The 22,461-nt window shown below is 60.4% G+C and overlaps 2 protein-coding genes across 2 annotated transcripts; both read right to left on the reverse strand.

The window, feature by feature from the left end:
- Positions 1-3,980: 3,980 nt before the first annotated feature.
- On the reverse strand, positions 3,981-15,811 carry SFTPB (surfactant protein B; the record flags this gene model as incomplete). The annotated part of the gene is made up of 11 exons (XM_084615033.1): positions 3,981-4,118; positions 4,407-4,514; positions 4,764-4,844; positions 5,305-5,465; positions 6,108-6,291; positions 8,059-8,148; positions 11,481-11,609; positions 12,448-12,573; positions 12,673-12,744; positions 13,473-13,606; positions 15,712-15,811. The coding sequence occupies 11 exons, from the start codon at positions 15,809-15,811 to the stop codon at positions 4,083-4,085; spliced, it is 1,221 nt and encodes a 406-aa protein (XP_084471159.1). The 3' UTR covers positions 3,981-4,082.
- Positions 15,812-17,421: 1,610 nt separating this feature from the next.
- Positions 17,422-21,762, reverse strand: LOC311513321 (antimicrobial peptide NK-lysin-like). The gene is made up of 6 exons (XM_084615053.1): positions 21,686-21,762; positions 20,959-21,089; positions 20,410-20,502; positions 19,911-20,088; positions 18,361-18,441; positions 17,422-17,472 (listed from the first exon to the last, which is right to left on the reverse strand). Exons 1-5 carry the CDS (start codon positions 21,729-21,731, stop codon positions 18,374-18,376), a joined length of 516 nt encoding a protein of 171 aa, XP_084471179.1. The 5' UTR covers positions 21,732-21,762; the 3' UTR covers positions 17,422-17,472; positions 18,361-18,373.
- Positions 21,763-22,461: the final 699 nt, after the last annotated feature.

Here is a 22,461-nt window from a genome sequence, read left to right on the forward strand (position 1 = left end):
GGGGCCAGGAGGAGTGCGGGATCTCACACACCCTGTCAGAGCGGTGAGAAGCCTGCCATTGGCTGTTGGAGTTCGGCAGGGCTTTCCCACCTAGCCCAGCTTCTGTTTGAGTGCCTCCTTTACAAACTGCCCAAGCGCATCCTCTCCCCCTCCTTTTCTAAACGAGGCACAACTCCTTTCCCTGGATCCAGGGTCTCCCCTTAAGGATCGTGAGAGGGCCCCTCTCCGCTCCCAGCTCCCACTTTCCTAGGGAGCCAGCAGGGGCCAGACCCTCCAAGGTATTTGGGTACCAAACTCCTATTGAAATGGATGGGACTCAGGCACCCCAGTACCCTTGGGGGGCTGGGCGTAGCTCCCCTGACTGCTCTCGGCCTCTTCCTGTTGTGCCCCTGCCTCCCCTGGAGAAGGTGCTGGTCGGGTGTGGGGGCGCCCTTCAGAAGGGGAGGAGCGCTCGCCCACCACATCTGAGGGGGTCAGAGTGGAACCAAACCGCTGGGGTCTCTTTGAAGCGGTCCCACGGTCTCTTTGAAGCGGTCCCACGAGCCTGTTGATGGAAAAGTCTCAGCTGCTGATGGTGGGAGATAGCAGGTGGAAGCTGGTCACTGTGGCTTTAGCAAGTCAGGGAGGTGACAGGGCTATTTGTGTCAGTATGGAAACAAAGGCACGTAACCCTTTTGCTGCTGCATGTTGGAGACTCTGCAGAGGCAGGCCCTGGAGGAGCCCTGCGGCGGGTGGTGCGTGTATGGAGCGTATCCGCTCAGGAGGCTGCTCCTGAGGCCTGCTGCCTTCCCTCTGCCACTGTGTAAATGGCCTGCTTTCCTGCCCAGCCTCTGCTTCCTGTGTATGGCTCTGGGTTCCCAGGGCATGGGAAGGGTGGGCAGAGGATGATGGGACACATTCAGGGCTTGGTGGCAGTAAGTGTGAGAACTGCCCTTCCTGTGTTTAAGCCAGCAATTGCCCTACCCTCTTGGTTTCACCCTGTTGTGCTATAATCCTCCTCTTAGGCCTTGTTCCTGCTCCGAACAATCGAAGGTGTGGTTTGACACTGGTTTCAGACGGCACTGTGGGCACTTGCTTTGAGAGGCAGTGTGGCCTAGTGGATGGAGCACTGAGCTGGGACTTGAGACCTGGGTTCGAGTGCCGGTTCTGCTGCTGGCCTGCACAGTGACCTTGGGCAAGTCACTGTCTGTCTGTGCCTCAGTTCCCTCATCCTTAAAATGGGTTGATGGCACTGACCTCTCTAAAGTGCTTTGATGAAAAGCACTCGATAAGAGCCAGGATTTGACTCTAAGCTACAGGCTGTCCACAGGGGCTGGCACAGCCGGAGCTAAGCTGATGCAAGTCTGTGTCTAGAGAGGCTCTTCAGTCACTGTTAAACGGGTGCAAACCCCTGAGTGTTGCTGCTCTTGTTCCAGCATCACAGCGGCTCCTTTCCCTTCCTCCAGTCACCTGGAGCTAAATCCCAATGAGCCTCTCTGAAATGGAAATAAGAGCAGCACCCGGCATGCTGCACTGGTTTAAATTCACATGTTGCATTGTGCTGGCACATCTTCCCCCAGCAAGGAGCTCCTAGGACCTTAGTGTCAAAGGGTCAAACTAGGTGATTTAGGAACCTGTATCCTGCTTTCACAAGGGATTTAGGATCTTAGAGCTGGATTTTTAACAGTGTGTGAGCAGCTAAAACTGCAGATAGATGCCTGGTGGTTTTCAAAAGTGCCCCATCTGCCCCTTGAAATGCACAGGTAACTGAAATCTGTCCTGCCCTAATACCATCTCCCCCGGCTTGGAGCATCCGCTCTTTGTCGTGGTTGGTTCTTGGCAGGTTTTACGCTCTGCTGCTCTGACCGTGGGCGTTACAGCAGCTGATAAAGCTACAGCAGCTCTAACCGCACCAGTGAAAACCAGCAGGACTAGCCTGAGCCGGGGGCCTGGTTGGCAAATTGTCCCTTTTTTCACATACCCCCTCCCAAGTACAATCTTCATGAAACTGCTTCCTGCTCTGTTGTTTACAGTCACCGACAGCCGGGCCCATGAACCTACAGCCAGTGCAGGGAGCCTCTAAAAGAGGTGTATTCACCATCCTGTGTTTGTGGGGGTCGAATGGAAATTCAGCTTTATGCTCAGTGCAGATGAGCAGCCACAAGTGCTGTAGAGCTACTAAAAGCTTGGCCAGACACTTTTGAGAAAAAGTGCCTCGGGGGGATGGCGTCTTCCCCAGCCAGGAGATCGGAGGAACTGCTTGCCGTGAGCAGAGGGCACCATGGAGGCCTGTTCGGACTCCCATGGGAAGTTGTCATGTGGGAGCCAAGTCACGTGAGGAAAGAGGGCGGCTGAGAGAAACCTTTTGAACCCTTCGCAGGAGGGCAGGCTGGTGGCGGTCGGTCCCACAGAGCCACTGGAAGCAGCAGCCAATGCCAGAGCGGAATGGAGGGGCCTGGATTGGCCTTGGCTGCCAACACTGGCACGGGAAGGATGTTAAAAAACAAACAAACAAACCCCAGCAATCATCAATGGGGGGTAATAGAGAGTGAAGAGGGGACGTGAAGGGCTGTAATCTCACCCTGGCCAGCCAGTGTGAATCCAAAGCTTTATTTGTCAGGCACATTTCCCCATACAGCAAGCTGGAGCCTTCACCCACTATACCAAGCCAGGGGAGCAGAGGGGCTGACCCTCGGCGGTGGGTTTCTGAAGCAGCTGAACCTTGGGGGCGTTTCAGACGTGCAGTTGGTGTGTAGAGGCTGCTGTGGGTTTATCTCTACAGCGAAGCTCGGAGTGGGGGGAGTTTGCGTCTTCGGATGTGGGAGCCAAGCCAGCGTGTGGTTCTTGCTGAGACTCTGCTGCCGTGAGACTCTTCTCTTGTACAGCAGGCAGCCCCCCCCGGCTCCCTTCTGCCCCAGTGCCCCGTGGCCAGCGGGCTCTCAGTGGCACTGGGGCAAGGAATAGAGTGTGCTGTGTTTTAACTCCCCCCCCCCCCCCGGCCTCAGCCAATGGATGTAATGCCTCAAAATCTTGGAGCCAAAGTTTTGCAGGGGCCATGTCCCTTGGAGGCTGCTCCCTTTGTGAAGGGAGGGGAGGAGGAGGCGGCAGCTGCATCGCACCCGGGCCCCTTGCTGGCCCAGGGGTGCAGGAGCAGAGCGGTTAGAATATGCTTCCTGCAGGTGCATGAAATACTGTGTCATGCTCCCAGTGCAGGATGGGATCTGCCCAGCCCCGGGGTGGGGGGCGTCTCCTCCCTGCAGCAGCCGCGCCCCTCGTGGGGGGGCATGTTAAGGGCACAGTTGGGCTGGTGTTGCTGGCAGTGGGAGTTGTAAGTGGACAGGCTGTGGGGCAGCTCCCCCTTTCTGAGGAGCACTCGGCGGTGGCCCAGGAGGGACAGAAGCTTGGCAAGATTCAGAGCTTGGCCACTTCTCCTCTCCCACCCCTGTCTACGGTGCAGGTCTCCCAGGACCAGGGCCCAGAGTGCTCTCTGGGGAGCCAGCGCCCTGCACAGCGACTGCCTAAGTTGCTCGCAAGTGGGGTCTCAGCACGTAGCTGGATCTCAGCAGGGATTCAGGCCACGGCTGCCTGGGAGATGTATCACGTGCCAAACGCTGCCTTGGACCCCCTTTATAGGCATGTGAGGGAGCTGCCCGGTGGGGCTGGCCTAGCCTGGCAATTCTAGCCAGGGGCCTTGGAGGTCTGACATTGGCTCCGGCTCTGCACAGGAATCTCAGCGACGCAGCTCAGCCCAGCTGCTCGCCCTGGCCCCAGCTGGCTAGTTACAAAGGCAGGTGTCTCCCCAGCAAGGAGGCCACTTGGGGATCTCTCCAAGCTGTTGTGAGCCAGCCCAAGGCCTAACCCAACAGCCCTGGAGCCGCAGGCGTCACTCTTGGTGCACGCACCCTGGGGCAGAGCATGGGCGTGGGACAGCAGCACTGAGGAGGTAGCCAAGGCTGGCCAGAGAGGGGGGTGGCAGAGGGGAAGAAATCGCTCTCGAGGGGGTGAGACTGAAAGTGGAGGCTGCCCTTGGTGGAGGAGGGGGATCGGCTGGGCTGGGGGCGCAGACAGGGGAGAGTTGGCTCAGCAGCCTGGCGTGTCTCCGGCTATGCCCAGCCATGGGCCTGGCAGTGCTGCACAGCCTGGAAGGGAACGGGGAGAGGAGACGTTAGAGCCAGACAGGGTCCCCTCCCGCTCATGTTCCAGCTGGGGTGACCTGCCCAGGCAGGAGGAATCTGGGCCCCAGTGCTGATGGGAAAGAGACCCCCATGCCTCACGATGGACCTGGAGCAGGGCTTGTGTCCCCTGCCTGCCTGGAGGGTGGGGAGCTGGGGTGGAAAGGGGCCTCTTAGGGGATTGAGGGGAGGCAAAGCTGAGTGTGCATCTGCTGGGCCCTTGCCCGTCTCCACCTCCCCTGGCACGGTACTCACCTGGCACTGCTCGGCAGCCTCCAGGCTGGAGCACCAGTAGGCTGGTCCCTGCGTGCAGCCCTCGGCTCCGGGAGCAGGGCCCGTCCCAGCCTTGCACGCGCCCAATTCCTGTGTGCAGGTGGCAGAGAAAGCACAAGGCCCGTCAGCCTCGGGAGCAGGGCGGGGGCAGCTCGCCTCTGAGTGGCGATGGAGGGAGCTGGGGAGGGGAGCCCGGCTGGGGGCCGCAGTAGCTCAGAGAGTCTCCCAGGATTTTCCTTTCAGGTCCTGGCGCCATCTGGCTGGGGCAAGGGGCCTGGAGCCCTGGCTGGGGATGGGGGTGTTTGTGGCTACGACACGTCACCAGAAGGTGGCTCTTACCTGGCACATGCTCTGGGGGTCCCAGGCCTTTGGCAGCAAGGTCAGCAGCCGGGGCTGGTGCTGCTCGATGAAGCTCTTGCACTGGGGAGGGAGGAGGCGGGTTAGTATCTCCACCTGGTCTTCTGTCTGTGGAGCCCCAACTCCCTCCCCACTGACGCTCTCCTGCCCCCCGGGCGCTCCTTGCAGATCTCAGGGGCACGGCTGGCTTCACCTGTGAGGGTCTCGATCCTGCAGGGAGAGCCACGTGGGCCAGACCTCATGGCCCCAAGGGCGAGGCCTTTGGGACCCCGCCAGGCAGGGAGCTCAGACAGTAGCACAGCACGGACCCCATCTTCCCAGAGAGCCCCTCGTGTAGACCCTCCAGCCCCGCTCTGCCTGCCAGGATCCCCACTCATCATGTCACGTCCCTCGGCACTGACCACCATGTCCATGGAAACAGGACATTGGGGAGGAGCTGGGAACTAGGAGCCAGTTGGGGAGGGCACCCAATGCCTCTTGGCCTCATCCCTCCTGCATCACTGCCAGCAGCCTTGGCACCCACCTCCTGCCAGCCCAGGTGGGCACCGCTGCAGGCCCCAAGCAGAGCTGCCTCCACGTCTGCCGCAGTGCTGTTCACCTGCACGGTCGACTTCGCCAGGCCCGTGACAGTGACGCAGGCCTGGCACTCGGTGCTCCGGGCAAGGAGCGGCACCAGGGGCGGCTCTGCAGGGGCAACAGGGAGCAACGTGAGAGACACAAAGGCTGGGGCAGCATGGCAGCAGCCAGGGGCAGGTGTGAAACACACACGAGCCGCAGGGAACGTCTCCCCCAGTGCCCTGGTCTTGCCCCCGTGGGCCATCACAGCCCAGGACCAAGGCAGCCTGGCCAGGACAGCATTAAAATACAATTTATTTATAACCTTCCCCCATCCCAGCATGCCTTGGTGCCACAGACTCCACCTCCCGGCATCGTTTCAGGCTACAAATCCCAGAATGCCTCAGTTCTGGGCTGCAGCCATGATGGCCTAGTACTGGGTCGGGGAATTGCCGTTCAAGGGCCAGCACACCCTGCTCTCTAGCGTGTCTACACTGCAATGTAAGCCCATAGCTTGAACCTGGGCTCAAGCCTAACCCTCCTTGTGTCTACACTGCAGTTGTGCTAACCCAGGGCCAGATCCCGGGACGCTGCAGGGCTGGCAGGTCCGAGCTCGGGTTAAGCTGGTGGGTCTGCGCACTGCAGTGTGGATACCAAAGCCCCAGGTTCAAGCACGGGTCTGAAAATCCTTAACCTAGGGTTAAAATGCAGTGTAGACGCTCCAACCCCCAAGCCCAGGAGCAGCAGAGCAGGGCCAGGGCCAGGACTCACCCGGGCCGCAATTCTCCCCCGTGGCGCACATGAGGAGCATCCCACAGATCAGCCGTGGGCCCACTTTGTCCAGGATCAGGTCCAGCACAGTGGTGGTGTATTTCTCCATCAGGCCCTGGCACGTGCCACCAATGGTGCCCGGCAAGAGATGGCAGAGCTGTGACATGGACTTGGCGATGGCCCCCTGGGGGAAGGGCAGACGGCCTGAGTCAGTGCCCCCCCTCGACTCTCTCACCCCTTGCCCCCTTAGTGATGTCCCCTTCCCCCCAGGCCAGCTTCTGTGGCAGGAGTGGCTGCAGCAAGGCCCTGGGTAGACCTGTTGTTTTTTTGCTGGACATTTTGGAAAATTCCAGGTTTTTCCCCAAAAGATCCTGCCATTTTTTTCATTTTGTGGATGAAAAAACTCCCCAATTTTTTTTTAAGTTAAAATGATTTTGATATCGAATTTCAAGGGTTAGATCAAATGTTTCCATTTTTAAAAGCCAAAGAACTTTGACCAAAACCCAGAGATTTTTACCCAAAATTTTTTTTTACTGAAAATGGTTGTTTTTCATAGAAAAAAATCAGGAAAATTCCATTTCTTTTTGGACAGAAAAGCCATTATTTGACTACCCATGTCACCCTCTGGGTGGTCTGCCCCACTGCCCTGGCCTGTGCCCACTGGGCACAGATGCCAGCTGCAGCTGCCACTGCAGGAGGCAATTTAGGCTGCACAGGTGTTTCTCTGCAGTGTGGTGCCAGAGGCCACGAGCGTGGATGCCTGGCACCATGTAAACAGCTGAGATGAACCATGAGCAGGGCACGAGGGCTGATAGCTCAGATTTACCCTGGGCATTGCTCTTCTGGGCAGAGCGGAACCTCTGCTGCACAGGAATTGCCACAGGGCATTGGCAGTTCCAGGCTCACAGCCTGGGGGCCTAAAGTGTCCTTCAAGCTGACTGGGAATTTTCTTCTAAATTTAGTTTCCAACCAAAAATGCCGTTTCTGCAAACAATTGAAATTTTCCTCATGAAAAACTCCAACCAAAGGGTTTGGTTTTGAGTCAGTTTGATGTTAAACTGCATCTGCCTGTGGTGCCTCATGGGAGTTGTAGTTCTCCCCTACTCGGACTACATCTCCCATGATGCACAATGGTGTGCCGGCTAACCAAACCATGTAGTGCATCATGGGAGATGTAGTTTGGCTAGTGAGTCCAGCCCCTAGGGGAGAGCGTGGGCAGGGGACATGAGGCACCATGGCACCCTGGAAAGACACAGTTTGGTGTCAGTGTTGAACCGACTCCAAACGAAACACGTTTGAAGATTTTCCCATAGAAACACTTTGATTTTTTGTCCCAATTTGGGAGCAAAACAAAGGCTGAACTCCCTCAGGTCCTGATTCCTGCTCCCTCCTCTCCAGTTCAAGGACGCCTAGGGTTATTGTCCCCATGCGGACACCCCCACTGCCCTAACGAACTGGCATTGCCCGTTGCCAGCCCCTCATGCTCCCCCTTGGCTCAGCCAGCCAAGCCAGGCTCCGAATTCCAGTCACTCTCGGTTCTGCCCTGGGGGCAGCCCCATCTCTGAAGGTGACCAATGGCATCTCTTGCCCAGCACGGGGAGGGTCCAGCTCTCCCGGGGCTGCATTGGGATGCAGGGGACCCAGAGGAGCCGTGGAGCGAGCAGGGCTGCTCCCCAAGTCATTTTTTCAGAGCTAAAATGCACTTTAGTTTCCTCAGGCATTTCCCACATGGCAGAGCGAGTGTCCCCCACGCCCTGCCCTGGGAGCTCAGCCCTGGGCATCTCCCTCTGGGCTGCCAGCACCTGTACCAACCACTGCCGGCCGGACTGAGACCTGCCTAGCTCATTTCACAGCCTCCCGTTTGCTGCCATCCTGGGCAGGACTGGAGCTGGTGGCCAGCTTTGGGGTCTCTCCCGTGATGCCCCGGGGGCGCAAATGGTGGGCACAGCACCTTGGGGATGGTGGACTCTATCCGGCCGACGAAGGAGCGGCACATCCAGCACAGCGGAAGCGGGAATGGCAGGTCCTTGCTGGGGCCTCCCTTGGGAAAAGAGAACAGGGTCAGCTCCAGCAGCCGGGGCAGAGAGTGGGGCTGGCATCTAGACTGTTCTCAGTGGTGGCAGATGACAGAACAAGGAGTAATGGTCTCAAGTTGCAGTGGGGGAGGTTTAGGTTGGATATTAGGAAAAACTTTCACACTAGGAGGGTGGTGAAACACTGGAATGCGTTGCCTAGGGAGGTGGTGGAATCTCCTTCCTTAGAGGTTTTTAAGGTCAGGCTTGACAAAGCCCTGGCTGGGATGATTTAACTGGGAACTGGTCCTGCTTCGAGCAGGGGGTTGGACTAGATGACCTTCTGAGGTCCCTTCCAGCCCTGATAGTCTATGGTTCTATGATTCTTTGAAATGAAGATGACTTTGCTTTGGAAAAATCCAGTGTAGATAGCTTAAAGGAGGCTTCATTAATTGATATTGGAAGTGAACAGTTTGTGTCTCAGGTCAAAAGGAGGGCTGGATTCCTGGCTTTACACAGCAGAGCAACCTTGTGAATAGACCCATAGACACTTTGGACACATCAGGTGATTTCTTAGTAAGCTCTAATGCATCTGATGCCTTGTGGATGCAGAAATTGGTAGCTTAAAAGCAGGAGAACTGTAGTTCGGACATAATGATAGAAAATGGTTGTGTCTCTATAAGGCACATTGTCCATGCAAATTACCTAGCTGACAAGGGAGGAACAAAGTTGCTCACAGTGGCTGGCAATAAGAGCATAGCTGGCGAGCCCACAGACTAAGGTATACCAGAAAGCTCAAATTTCAACCGTCTACAAAGGGAAAAGAAGGAAGGCAAGCTGACCCTTGAAAGGCAAAGTGCCCTTACAGACTTGCCTCACTCATCTCTAAAATACCGAAGCCCCGAGGACGTGGTTAAACTAAGTGTCTATGTTAAGAAAAACCCTGAGGTAAAGGAAAATCTACAAAGGTTCAAAAGGGATATTGAACATGCTGACCTAAAGAATGATTTAGCTAAACAAAAGGCTTGGCATGACAAAAATGACTGTGATTGTACACTTGAGATAGATTTGATGTTAATATTCATGCTAATGTTAACTCTTGTAACTAGTTCACAGCTGATGCCAAAAACATGACTTATGGGAAAAATCCTCAAACGTGTTAAGAGTGGTACATGAAAACACACTATGTAATCGAAACCCTTATGAGTATGGTGTTTGAGTCAATAAGAACGCACTTTGTATTAGAAAGCCTAATAATGCTGAGGTTTCACAGCTAACGCCTATACACAATCCTAAAACTTTCCACAGCAGAAAAACCATTACAAGCTTGGACTGCTGTGCAAAAAGGGAAACTGAGGTACAACAACTCACCGCCTTCGTGGCTAAATGTCAAAGTCAGTGCTCTCTGAAAAACATTGATGTCTATAAAAAGAAAAGGAGGACTTGTGGCACCTTAGAGACGAACCAATTTATTTGAGCATCAGCTTTCGTGAAGTGAGCTGTAGCTCACGAAAGCTTATGCTCTAATAAATTGGTTAGTCTCTAAGGTGCCACAAGTCCTCCTTTTCTTTTTGCGAATACAGACTAACACGGCTGTTACTCTGAAACCTGTCATTGATGTCTATGTTAACACATAGGCTCAACCCTGAAATCACTAGAGTGTTTGACAGAGTATGGACTAAATTGTCAACTTGGGCCAAAGGATGCACATTGGTCTTACAAAGAATTCAATATAAACACAGCTCATATCAATATTGGGAGGTCCTTAAGGTGTACCCAGGAGCTCCAAATACTTCCGGCTACACAAATCTCACGTTGAGGGTGTGATGCATGGCCAGAAAGGGTTAAGCATCCTGCAGGATAAATGACCCAAATTCAACCTTTAGAGACATGTTCGAAAAGTATGTGAATGGTAATTAGGGCCATTCCATGTTAGATAGGCCAGAACTTTGAAATGCAAACCTATATTGTTAAAGAATTAGAGGTGATACTAATTGTATGAGAGTACTCATATCTTGTTAAATGTTAGTCATGTAAACAGACAGTCCCTGTCTATCACAAACTTTATAGAGACATATAGACAATGACATTATTTCACCCAAGATTCATCTAAATGTTAACATTCCCTTTTGATCTCTGAATCAATAGCTATAGTGACAAACTGCCTAATGGATAAATTGCCTTATGTTAATCCATGTAGCTAATTACCAGTGATGCTTAGGAAATAGGTCTACTTCAAAGTCTCCATGATTGTCTATTGTTCGCCTAGGGACTCCAAGCTGTCAAGAGAAGGCCTGGAACTGTATAAAGACCCTAGGGTCCTGATTCTTTTTATCTCAGATCTGCTTGATGCTTCATGCAGGGGCAGTTTAAGTCATAAGACTGAGCTCTCCAATCCCGCCTGGATCACCCTGAATATGGACATTGGACTATAACCTATGGACTAATTCTGAAAGAACATTTTGGAACTACAAAGCTCACCATCTCTGCTATGAATCTGATCTCAGAACTGTACTCATGTCTGTATGCGTATTGATCTTTTAACCAACAATCTCTTAATAAATTTTAGTTTAGTTAATAAGAACTGACTGTAGCATGTATTTGGGTAAGATCTGGAATATTCATTAACTGGGAGGTGATGTGTCTGATCCTTTGGGATTGGTAGAACTTTCTTATATAATGAATAAGATTTCCCGTAACCCTCATCAGCTTTGACTTGGGTGTCTGGGTGGAGGCCTGAGGCTGGGTGGCTTTGAGGGAACTGTGTGTTGGCTTCTGGGTGACCAGGGAGGTGCTACAGAAGCTGGTTTGGGCTGGCTGGGTAAATCTAAGTTTTGGAATATCCACCAGCTTTGGGGATTGTCTGCCCCATTCTTTGCAGTTTACCCTAAGTGAATAACTTCAGTGTGGCTCCCCGGGACCTCTGTTACATGCCCCAGGGCAGGCATTGAACCTGAGAATCTAATTGCCCAAGCCTCTGGTTGACCTAAAGGACCCAGCTCTATGAGCTCAAGGCTAGGTAGCTTCCCTGCTGTCCCTCAGAGTGATGGGCTCAGGCTCTAAGCAGACTCAGGCAGCCAGACTGCGCCGGGAGGGTTTCCTTGTCAGTCATCGGGGGTTGTCAGTGAAGCTGGGATACAGGAGCCCGATTCCATGATGCAGGGATGGGCTTGGTGTCAGTCTGTGTGGTGTCATGGGACACCCAGGGTGAGGGGGGGACGTATGGGCACCTAGGCCTGGTGCTGGCCCTCTGTGTGGGGGGAGCTGCCCCCAGAATTCAGCACATCAGCCCTGCTGAAGTAGGTAGCGGGACCCCACATGGCAGCAGGATCGGGCCCAGCCGGGGTGGAGGTGCCTGTACCTGGGTCTGACCATCTGGAAGGTCCAGGTGGAGACCTTGCAGCAGCTGGAGAACACACTTGTCCGAGCTCTTGTCCTGCGACGGGTCCGTGGGACACAGGCCCAGCTTGCCGCAGATGGAGGCGGGTTTCTGAGGGGCAGAGCAGTGGTCAGTGACATGTGGGGGAGCGGAGGCGGGAGTGGAGGGGGACGTGGTTTTGTGCCTTGGGATCCACAAGTGATGCAATGGGGAGCTCCCTGCGTTCTGGCACTGCCCTGGCCCATGGGGCCGGGAATTCCTCTGGAGGGGCGGATCCCCGTGGTGCAGGGGGCTGTGGGGTGTCTCTGCCTGCGCCCCCTGCCGGACCTGCCCAGTTCGGCTGCGCCCCGGTTCTGATCCGATCTGCCCCAGTGCTGCTCTCCTGTCTGCCAGGCAGGACTAGCAGGAGGAGAGACCCTGCACGACAGAGTGACCCCAGCCCATCATGAGGTGGGGTGACCAGCCAGCGCTGCCCAGCCCTTGTGCCCACGGCCACCGGCAGAGCAAGACTGGGGCTCAGTGGGTTGGGTTACCATCCCCTTGGCACAGCATCTGCCAGTGAGTCCAGGGCAGTCTCTGGTGCCTGCTGGGTCCAGCAAGGGATCAGGCAGCAGGACTGGCTTTGGCTGGGGAGTGGGGTCGAGTGGGGTAGAGCAGACAGGGCTGGGACTCCTGGGTTCTAGTCCTAGCCTCTGACCTGGACTCACTGGGACCCCGGGTAAATCCTCCTCGCTCTGTGCCTCAGTTTCCCCACCAGCCCATGTCCCAACTGTGTGGCTAGTGCTCCCTTGGGCTGCTATCCCTTGGGGTTGGCTTTATTTCCTGGCATGGTGCCATCATGCGAGGGCAGCAGGGCCCCCCCATTATCTGATTGGCTCGGTGCTGAAAGTCTGGTGGCAATAGGGATCCTCCCCCACCCTGGGGAAGGGGCCAAGTGGGTCCCACTTACGATCTGCCCCTCCAGGCAGGTGATGAAGAGGGTGAAGTATGTGTCCACCACCTTCTGGCAGTGTGGCACCAGGATGCTCAGGGGCAGCAGGGTGCACTCATGGGTCAGGTACTTCTGGATGCTGTCCTGTGGGGGGAAGGAGGATGTGAGTGGGGCAGAGCCTGGGCTGTGGCCAGCCCCCACCCCCCAGGCCTAGCAGAAACTAGCCCTGGCCCCCCATGGTACCTTGAAGGCTGAATCCTTGGCCATGCGAGTCAGGATGGTGATAATTTGCCCGCAGTCCGCGCACATGTCCTCCTGGTGGGGGAGAGACCACGTCAGGGGCTGAGTCTGAGGGGGCTGGGGTCAGGGCCCCTCTGTAGGGCCCCAGCTGCTCCTCTGGCTCACCCCACACCCGTCAGCAGGGCATGGCCTGGGACCAGCGTGCCCAGGGCACCCCCCCAGCGCCCCTGCCTCATGGCTGAGCCACCAGCCCCTGGGACCCTGCCTCATGGCTCCCATCAAGCCCATAGCCATGGCTCCTGCGGGGACCCCAGTGCCGCTCAGCTGCAGCCCCCCGAAACCAAGGGCCAGCTGTGGCCACCCCCCTTCCTGGGACCCGCGGTTCTGGCCCCACCCAGCTCTCTCCCTGCTGGCCTCCCGAGGGCTCCCTGGATGGGGCTGGGGCCAAGCCCTCTGGGGCTCGGGGACAGGCTGACTGCCCCTAGCCAGGCCCCCCCGCTGGCCCCGAACCCGGGACCTGTGGGTCTGATGGCACACACCTCTGCCTGAGCCGCTGCCCCCCGACTGGAAGGGACTGGCCCTCGCGGGGCCAGAGAGCAGCCCTGGCTCCCCCACTCCCCGGGCGGTCATCCCATCTGCGGCCTGGGGAGTACCAGCCAATGCTCAGCACAGGGGAGCTGCAGGGTCGCTGGCTGGTGCCCGGAGCCCAGGGCCTGGGGGTGCTGCTGGGGGCCTGTCTCCCTCCGCCCCAGCATCTCACACAGCCCGACCGTGGCAGCTTGCGGGGCATGGACGGGACCTGCCTTAGCAGCCTGGTTCCACCCGGCCCGGGCACAGCTCTGCACTGCACCGCACTGCACGGCCGTCGCCAGGCTCCGGCACCAGAACGTCGGGCCCTCGGCACAGCCCTGCTGGGCCAGCAGCCTCCCGGCTAGGGCTAGGAGCAAGAGAGGCCAAGGCCCGGTTAGTGACACGCAGCTGGGGCCTGGTCGGCACCAGGGACAGACAGCCTCCGTGCTGGGGCAGCCGTCCTCTCTCCAATGCCCCCTCCGTCCCCCCCGTCCCTCCATCCTCGTCCCTCGATCCCTCCATCTGTCCCCCCATTCCTCCGTCCCTCCATCCATCCCCCCATTCCTCCGTCTCCCCTCCTCCAACCTTTTGTCTGTCCCTCCGTATGTCCCTCCATCCCATCCGTCCCCTCATCCCTCTCTCCATCTCCCCATCCCTCCCTCCCTCCCTCCATCCATCCATCTCTCCATCCCTCCATCTGTCCCTCTGTTCATCCCGCCCTCCTTCTCTCCATCCATCCATCTGTCCCTCTCTCCGTCCCTCCCAACCCAGCGGTGATGAGCATGTTATCAGATCCAGTACAGAACAACACTGGATCCGGGGGACCTGTCCATCTGCCGGCTGGGGGCTCGATCTGACCCTCTGGGCTCTGGGACAGGGCATCAGAAACTCTCAGACCCCTCCTGCCCCATTTGCTCACACACCGGCGCCAAGAGGGACCCACCCCACTGAGTTGCCCTGGGGAGGGTTCCCTGCCCCTGTGTAGCCCAGACACGGACTCCCCACATGGGGTGTGGGGCTGCCCACGCAGGATGTGCCGTCAGCCCTTTGTTCCCCCTCCCTGTGTTTTGGGTGTTCGGAGGCGGAGCTGGGCGGGACCACAACCCATCCCCTGCCCCTCCATTCCTAGCCCCCTCCTCCCTCCAGGACACCAGTCACCAGGCCCAGGGGCGTCACCACTGGATCTGCCCAATTGCTCTTCCAGCCCAGCAGCAGCCAATGCTGGATACATTGGGGGAGGAGAAACCCCAATAATGCACCTCGTCGTTGGGCACTGCGCTAAGAATCCCTTCCTGACCCCTGTGCCCTGAAGCATGAGCTTGGATCCCCAGAACTGCCTGAGCTCCTGACGAAAGGCCCCGGCGGAGACCCATTCCAAACAGCCAGGGCATGCGGGGTGGTGATCTGCCCCAGCTGGCAGTGTTCTCTGGCTCTGCATCTTCCACCAGCCTCTGCCGAATTCCCCACCCCCACAACAGCGTCAAAGACGGGACATGTTTCCAAAGGGGATGCTCCAATGTGGCTGAGCTGGCCGGTCCACACCCGCAAAGCTGACGCCAGCCACAGAATGGCAACTGGGCTGCGGGAAGTCATTGAAAGACTCTGTCAAAACCAGGTGACCAGGTCTGGCAGTCAGAGGTTTCTCTCCCCACAGCCAGATCAGCCCTTCTAGAGGTTTCTGCATCTCAGGATCGCAAAGCACTTACCCAGGGTGGGCCAGCAGCATTAGCCCCTTTTACAGATGGGGAAACTGAGGTACAGCACGGGAAAGGGAAGTTACACAGAGTGAGCAGCACAGCTGGGATAGAACCCAGGAGTCCTGTCTCCCAGCCCCCCTGCTCAAATCATTAGACCCTACTCCCCTCTGAGGGCTGAGGAGAGAACCCAGGAGTCCGAGTCCTGTCCCCTGGACTCTTACACTGTGAGCTCTCCCATGGCTGGGCTGCACCTGCCCCTCCAGGCTCTATGTTTCCATTGAAGTCCCACGGTGTCCCAGGGGCACCCTGGCCCTGCACATGCGGCGGTGACGCAGGGGTTTGCCCCGGGTCCAAGGAGCAGCTCTGGCCCATTGTGGGGAGTGAAGGACTCTGTGGAAGGACCCCTCCTGCCTCCGCCCCATGCGCTGGGGAGGAGATCCAGGCCTGGAGGGCAGAGCTGACAGAACCGTCCCTGTCCCATCTCCCCCAGCCTGGGGCAGGAAGGTCCATGAGGTCCCATCTCATCACTCCCCCAGGGGCTGGGCTGGGTTCCCTACACCCCACTCCCCACGGCTCTCACATCTCAGCCCCCAGCCCTTGCCTTGTGAGAGGTCCCCCCGCCTCGCAGATGCCTCCATCAGGGGCTCCCTTCATGTCTCCATCGCTCCCCTCCCAGCCCAGGGCCATGCACCCTCCTGGCTGGATCCGTGGGGCCGATGCCCCACCCTGGTGCAGGGGTGGAGGGGGGCAGCCCAGTCCCCGTGGCTGTCCCTACCTGAGCCTCCGCAGAGCAGGGCGAGCAGAAGGAGCTGGGACCCGGGCATGCTGAGCTCAAGCATTCGAGCACCCGCATCCCGCGCCCCATTTATAGCCATGCTGGGCAAGGGGGGCCCAGCCCGGCCAATGGGGCTGTGGCCAGGATCACCCTGGAGGAGCAGGGGTGGGGCTTGGATTAAACTCAGCAAAGTGAGTGGCTCAGAGGCAAAAGTACTTGGCTGGGCTCCAGCCCTGGTGCCCCTCACTCCCGATCTGCAGCTCCTGCTATCCCAGCCCTGGCTCCCCGTCTCTGCCTGCCCCTTGGTAGGAGCCCTGTAAGGTGCCGTTTGCAGTCTGACTCAGCTTTCTGTCTGCGGTGAGCCGATGGGGGCTTGACCCCCATGTGACCTGGCCAAAATGCTCAGGGCTCAGTCTGTGGCTGAGCTCAGGCCTGGAATCCCCCCAAATGTGGGGTGTGTGACCCAGCCCCCGCGCCTTGTGCCTGTCCGAGGGCACATGGGGGGCACTTGGCATGGGGCTCCCTGTGTCAGAGCCCCGGGCTGCACAAGACCCCAGGGAGGTTGGGGCGTTTTGGACCGGGAGTGGGGGTTAGACCGAGCAGGGCCAGACCCCCAGCCCTAGATCAGGATCCAGCCCCACACCACTCGGAGGCTGGCCCAGCTGAGCAAACAGCCTGGGAGTGGCCCATTCACCACCAGGCTGGGCCAGGGGAGTCGCATGTTTGCCCCTTTGCTGAGGATTGGGGGCTGTTTGCAGGGGCGGGGAGTGAAATGAGGTCACTGTTTGGCAGGTGCGAATCCCCACCAGCTCCGTATGCAGCCTGCCCCAGCCCCACGGCCCCATTCTACCTTCCCCCCCGGGCCCTGGCTGCCAGGCCCCTCGATTGCCCCGACGCACCCCCGGGCAGGACTGTGTCCCAGGCGGTTGGTGCCTGGCCCAGGGCATGTGCCCCCAGACCTGTGGGGAGGGCAGGCTGGCGCCATGGAGTCCTGGGCTCCTGCTGCCGCCACCCGCCCCGTGATGGGGGCCCAGGCCCCCGCCTGCCCCACCCGGGGTGTATTGACATTGCCCCCGAGGGACTCAGCTGTTTCGGCTGCGGGCGTTGGCCTCTCCCTGCGGCACAAGGGCCCTCAGGGGCCGGTTCCCGGCAGCCAATGGCCCCAGACCACGCCGGGGGTGGGGGAGCCGCTCCCGATCCTGGGGGGGCCCCCGCCGGGTGACAGCGGGCAGCACAGATTGGGAGTGAGGGTCTGTCTGTGCCCAGCCCCCCACATACAGAATCGCCTTGAGACCCAGCTCCGGCCCCAGGGGCGACCCGCTGGCAGGAGTCAGGGCACCCCATTGCTCAGCCGGGCTGGATCGGAGACCCCAGGGCAGCGGGGAGTCTGAGCTGGCATAGGGCTGTGGTGGGGGGCCTGGGGCGGGCGTAGTGCATGGCAGGGGCAGTGGCGATAGCCCCCTGGGAACAGGGGGAAGGGGGCAGCCCCCAGGGGGAGGGGGAGGAGTAGAGCTAGGCTGTGTGTAGGGCCCCCCCCAGTTAGTTGCCTGGCAGCTGAGTGGCGAGACCTGCACCCGCAGGCTGGGGGTGCCTGGCACGAAGGGGAGCTGATTTGCATGCAGGCAGAAGCTTTATTGAAAGGCCGGGCGGCAAAGGCAGGTTCCCGGCCGGGCGTCACAGCTGGGGGCAGCCCCTCCTGGCCGGGGCTACGGGCGCCGCGGGGGCTCCGCTCTGCCCTGGGCCCCAGAGCTCAGGCGCCATCTGAGGAGGAGAGAGAGGCCAGTGAGGGACAGACAGACAGACGCAGTGCAGGGAATCGGGGAGCCTGACCCAGGCCGGACCGGCAGAGGGGCACTTAGGGGACACCCCTGTCCAAGCAGCCCAGCTGATCTGTGGGGCCTCGGGTCAAACCCCCACGGCTATGTGTGCTCCACCCCTGGGGTACTGCACCATCCTCCGGGGCTCCCTGGGCAGAGCGGAGGAGCGGTGGTCCTCACGCCCCACTGGGGACAAAGCCACTGGGCTGGGAGTGCCCAGCCCTGCGCCCCCATGAGCTGGCTCAGCTGCCCCATGGCATGGCCCCAGCTGGCACTCACGGGGCACCAGGAGGCTGGTCCCTGGCTACGCCCCCAGACACGGGGGCAGGTTGTGGGGCCAGGCAGGCTCGGCCTTCTGGGGGCAGGGGAGGACCAGCCAGCACTAGGGGCAGGAGGGGCCCCAGCTCCACACTGCCCCCGGACAAGGCGTCTGGTCTGGGGCTGGGCCCTGGGGCTGGACTCCGCAGCCATGGCAGGATGGGGAGGCTTTGCCCTGCCACTGCCTGGACTGGTCCCTGTCCAGGGGGCACAGAAACTCCCAAACTTGGGCCCAGATCGGCCCGGCTTCCCAGCTCAGGGCAGCAGCCCAGGGCCCCACGCTTTGCTCAGCGCCCAGCCCTTGGTCAGGGAAGATCGAGCCTAGAACCCCATGGAGCTTGTGACTCTACCCCCCACAGTGCTGAATGGGCCCCCCAGGGATCTGTCCGTCACGCCCATCACCCTGGCATCAGTCCCCCACCACCTGCCCTTCCCCCGCCCCCATTTTCACCGAGTCAGTGTCACTCTCTGCCCCCCATCTGTGGCCCACCCATCCCCTCAGCTCTGCCCTCACCTGGCAGAGGGCGTCACGGTCCCGAGGCATCCACCAGGCTCTCTGCAGCCGGGGCCCGCTGCAGGCCAGGAACCTGCCACCCTGGAGACCACGGAGAACATGGGTGTTATCTCAGCCATTGCCACCCAGCCAGGGCCCAGTCCCCCGGCCGCTCACAGCCATGACCACGGACCCTGCATCCCCCCGCAGGGATCGAACCCGGGGCACTCAGAGCCCAGTCGCTCACCCCTGAGCTAAGGGTGCAACTCCCTCCGGGCGCAGCAAGCAGCCGGCTGGTGTAGTGACAGGGGCCGGCCGCTAGAGAGCGACAGGCACTGGGCCAGCGCTTCCCATGGGGAGGGGTGCGAGGGGGCTGGGGCTGGGGCCCGGAGAGAGGTTGTAGGAAGTGGGTGCACAGAGCTGTGGGGGGAAAGGGTGCTCTGCAGAGACGGGCTGAGCCCCCTTCCTCCTGGCTGCAGCTGGCAGAGCCAAGCCCTGGCCCCGCACGCCCCACACGGGAGGGCTGGGAATCCAGCGTGGTCTGTGCCAGAGCCCTGGAAATCAGCCCATGGGGTGGCTGAGCGGAGCCCCTTTACCTCCTTGGCCCCCGATCCCTGTGGGGGCGGGGTGGGCAGCACATTCCTGCGGAGGGGGGCACCGTGCCCACTTCCGCAGCTGCCACTCTTGTGAAATCGCTTTTCTCTGGAGCGGCTCCTTTGATACGGGCAGGCTGCCCAGCCCTGAGCGCTCCCTGGTCTCAAGTGCCCTCGCGGGGTCGGAGATGCTTTGTCGGCACAGACGAGGGCCCTTCGCGGCGCAAAGTGGGGCTTGGGAAAGTCCGGGGGAAGAACGGGGGGTGGGGGGAGTCAGGCAGCTGTGGGAAGGGGGCCCTGGGGGGTGATGGCTCGGGGCACTGGCCTTTCACCTCTCGGGCACCGTGAGGTACCAGCGCCGGGGTGGGGGCCGGTGCCCGGATGCCTAGGTTCAATTCACGCCTCTGCCACAAACCAAAACCAGCGGGCTCTCTGGGGCCTTCAGGCCTGGCCCTGTGCCTCAGTGTCCCCTTAGGCAGGGCTCTCGCCCGCCGTGGGTCCCAGGCGCTCAGGCAGGGGTTAGGGAGACAGGATGGAGGAGCAGCTTCGGGGGTGGGGGGCGCTGGGCAACAGGGACCCATGGCCAGCTGGGGGCACCAGAGGGCAGCAGCCCGGCCGCAGGGCTGGGGCTGGGTGACCCCACAGCTCCCGTGCCCAGGAGCAAGCCCCCTCCCCCTCCATTGACAGGAGTAGTACTCCCCTCCCCCGCTGGGTTCCCAGCCCAGGTGGGAGCAGGGGGCACCCATGGGCCAAGCTGGGGGAGGTGGGACCCTGGCAAACGCCCTGACTTTGGTTCCCCCAGACCTGATCCCTGGTGGGAGGGGGCGGGAGGCTGCGGGGGAGCCCCGAGCTCTGCCCTCCAAGAGCCAGGGGCCCCACAGAGCCAGCCTGGTGCCCAGCCCCCAGCGCGCCGGCCCCAGCTCCCCAGGGGTCTGCTCAGCCGGGCGCGGTGGGCTCGGGGCGGCCCCTCCCCCTCACCTGGGTGGCCCGGGCTCTCACACATGCCGATGGAGACGCAGATGTCGCGGGGCTCCAGGTCCTGGGCCAGCCCGTCCTCGATGGGCTGCACGTACCGATCCACCACCCGGTGGCACTTGCCTGCCCAGCCGAGGACGAAGGTGGAGCAGATCTTCTTTATGGCCGTTCCCACGCTGCTCTGCGGGATGGCAGGGGAGCGCTGGGCAGGCACTGGCTGGGGCCTGGTGCACACCCACCCTCTCACACTCCCACCCGCCCTTGCACACTCCCTCAGACATACCCACCCATCCTCACACGCTTCCACCCACCCTCGCACACTCCTTCAGACATACCCACCCACCCTCGCCTTTGCCCGTGCCCTCTCCCTTGCCCGTGTTCACCCACCCTCCCATGCCGCCTGGCACGTGCCCACCCTAGCACGCTCACTCTTAGGCTCCCCTCCTTGGCCCGTGCACTCTATGCCCTCTTGCACACTCGCTGCCCAGCAGGGGGTCCTTACCTTGTTGTGCGTGTTGGATACCATGCTCTTCAGCTTGCCGATGACCTTTCCGCACACCCAGCACTTCACCAGGGGTTGCCGCTCGTCAGCGCCCTGAGCCGGGACACAGCAGCCGGGTCACGTCCCAACCCATCCGCAGGGGCCGCCCGTTCTGGGTGCATGGGGTCCTGGGGCAGCGGGGGGCGACGGGGGGAGTGGGGGAGGGAAGCGCACCGGGTCCGAACTGTTTGGACTGAGCAGGCTGCTCTCGGGGGCTCTACAGGCCCCAAGCCAGGGATGGTTGTGTGGGACGCCACCCGGCCTCCCGCCATTGGGACCCCCTGCCTGTGATTGACACAGGAGTGGGCATGGCCCCTCAGTGCCCAGTGAAGGCAGGTCCCAGTGACAGGTTTGGGCTCTGGAGCTGGCGGGGGTGAATCAGGGCCCCCCAGGGGCGTACCGTGGGCCCCCTAAGGGCAGGAGCCTGCGCTGGGGACTGGGAGGGATGGGAATAAGCCCCCGATGCCAGCCGGGAGGCACTGAAGCCCCCAGAGGCAAAAGCTCGCTCACCTTGGGCAGCTCGTCCCAGTCGTACTCCAGGCAAAACTGCAGCTGGCTGCACTGGGCTGCTGTGGCCATGTCCTGGCACCAAAACTCAGGGCCTTGCAGGCACTCGGGGGGTTCCCCTGGCAGGGCCAGGGCTGGAAGTGGAGAGAATTGGTAGAATGAAGGGCCTCCCCAGCTCTGCTGATGCCCTGACCCGCAGCCCCCTGCTAGCCCAGCCCTGGGCTCTCCACCCCCCAGCTCTGCCGGTGCCCCTAATTCCCGACCCGCAGCCCCCTGCTAGCCCAGCCCTGGGCTCCCCTCACAGGTCTGTTGGTGCCCCTCATTCCGGACCTGCAGCTCCCCAACTCTTTTCACGAGGGGAGCTGGAAATAGGGAAAAGAGACACAAGGGGGGGGGGAAGGGGGAGCATGGAGTGAATGGGGGGGGCGAGGAGCCCAGAGTGGAGGGACAATAGAGGGGAGTGGCGGGAGCAGGTGATGGGGACTGGGATGATCAAAGCAGTGGGGGTGCTGACAGGAGCTAGTGGACAAGGGGGTGGGGTGGGGACCCGGCCGAGGTGCTCGGAGCTAACAGGCTGTCCTCACCCCTCTGCCCCATCTCAGGCAGGGGTACTCGGGCCTCCTGCTGTCCTGGGCCCCCTCTCTGGACACCTGGGTTCATCTCCCATCCCTTAGGCATTGCTTTCCCTGTGTTGCTGGGGGGCTCAAAGGCCCCCCCCCCCAGCTCCTACCAGCTGCCCCTGCAAGCAGGGAGACGAACAGAAGGACTGCGGTCATCTGGCCTCCCAGGTAGTCGCCTCGTCTCTTCGCTCCCTGGCCCTATATCCCCTGAGGGGGGCGGCCACGCCCCGTTCCTGGGCCCCAGGAGCCAATACCAGGTGCTGTGGGGAGCCCCCCCATCCTGGTGCGGGGGGCGGGGCAGGTGTGGTCTCTATAGCAGGGACAGGAATAGCAGCTTACGTGAGCGCCAAACACCTCCTGCCCCCCAGGAAACCTCAGTGTCCACAAGTGGCCCAGGCTGCAGCAGCAGCTCAGGGCTCCTCTGCTGGTGGGGTCCCTGCCCCTCACTCTGCAAGGCCCCCCGTGTCCTCCTTGGACCTGCCCCCTGTCCTGCTACTGGCTGGGGGGGCCAGGGTACATGAGGCAGGATCTCTAGGGTCGGGGGGTGTATCGGCCTCGAGGGTCCTGCTGCAGGGGTGTTAGGAGCCCTAGAGCATGGAGGGGAGGGAGGTTCCCAGAGGATCCCCTGCCCCATGCTGCCCCCGTTGCTGGGCAGGGCTCTGTGCCTGCCCTGCTCCCAGCCGCCAGCACAGGGCAGGGACTGGGGCGTGGCCGGGGCACCCTGTGCTGCGGCTGATCTCTGCCCCCACTCATTGATTAGGGTTACTCTTCTGGGGGGTGGGGGGTCTGTATGTCTATCCATGGCCTGCTTGTGTCACTTGTGTTCTCACATGGAGCTCTACTTCTCCCTGCTGCAAGTGCCCCCCAAGGGAGCTGTCCTGCAGGA

The sequence above is a fragment of the Lepidochelys olivacea genome (assembly GCF_965140295.1).
Source record: "Lepidochelys olivacea isolate rLepOli2 genome assembly, chromosome: 26".
NCBI classification, from domain to species: domain Eukaryota; kingdom Metazoa; phylum Chordata; order Testudines; family Cheloniidae; genus Lepidochelys; species Lepidochelys olivacea.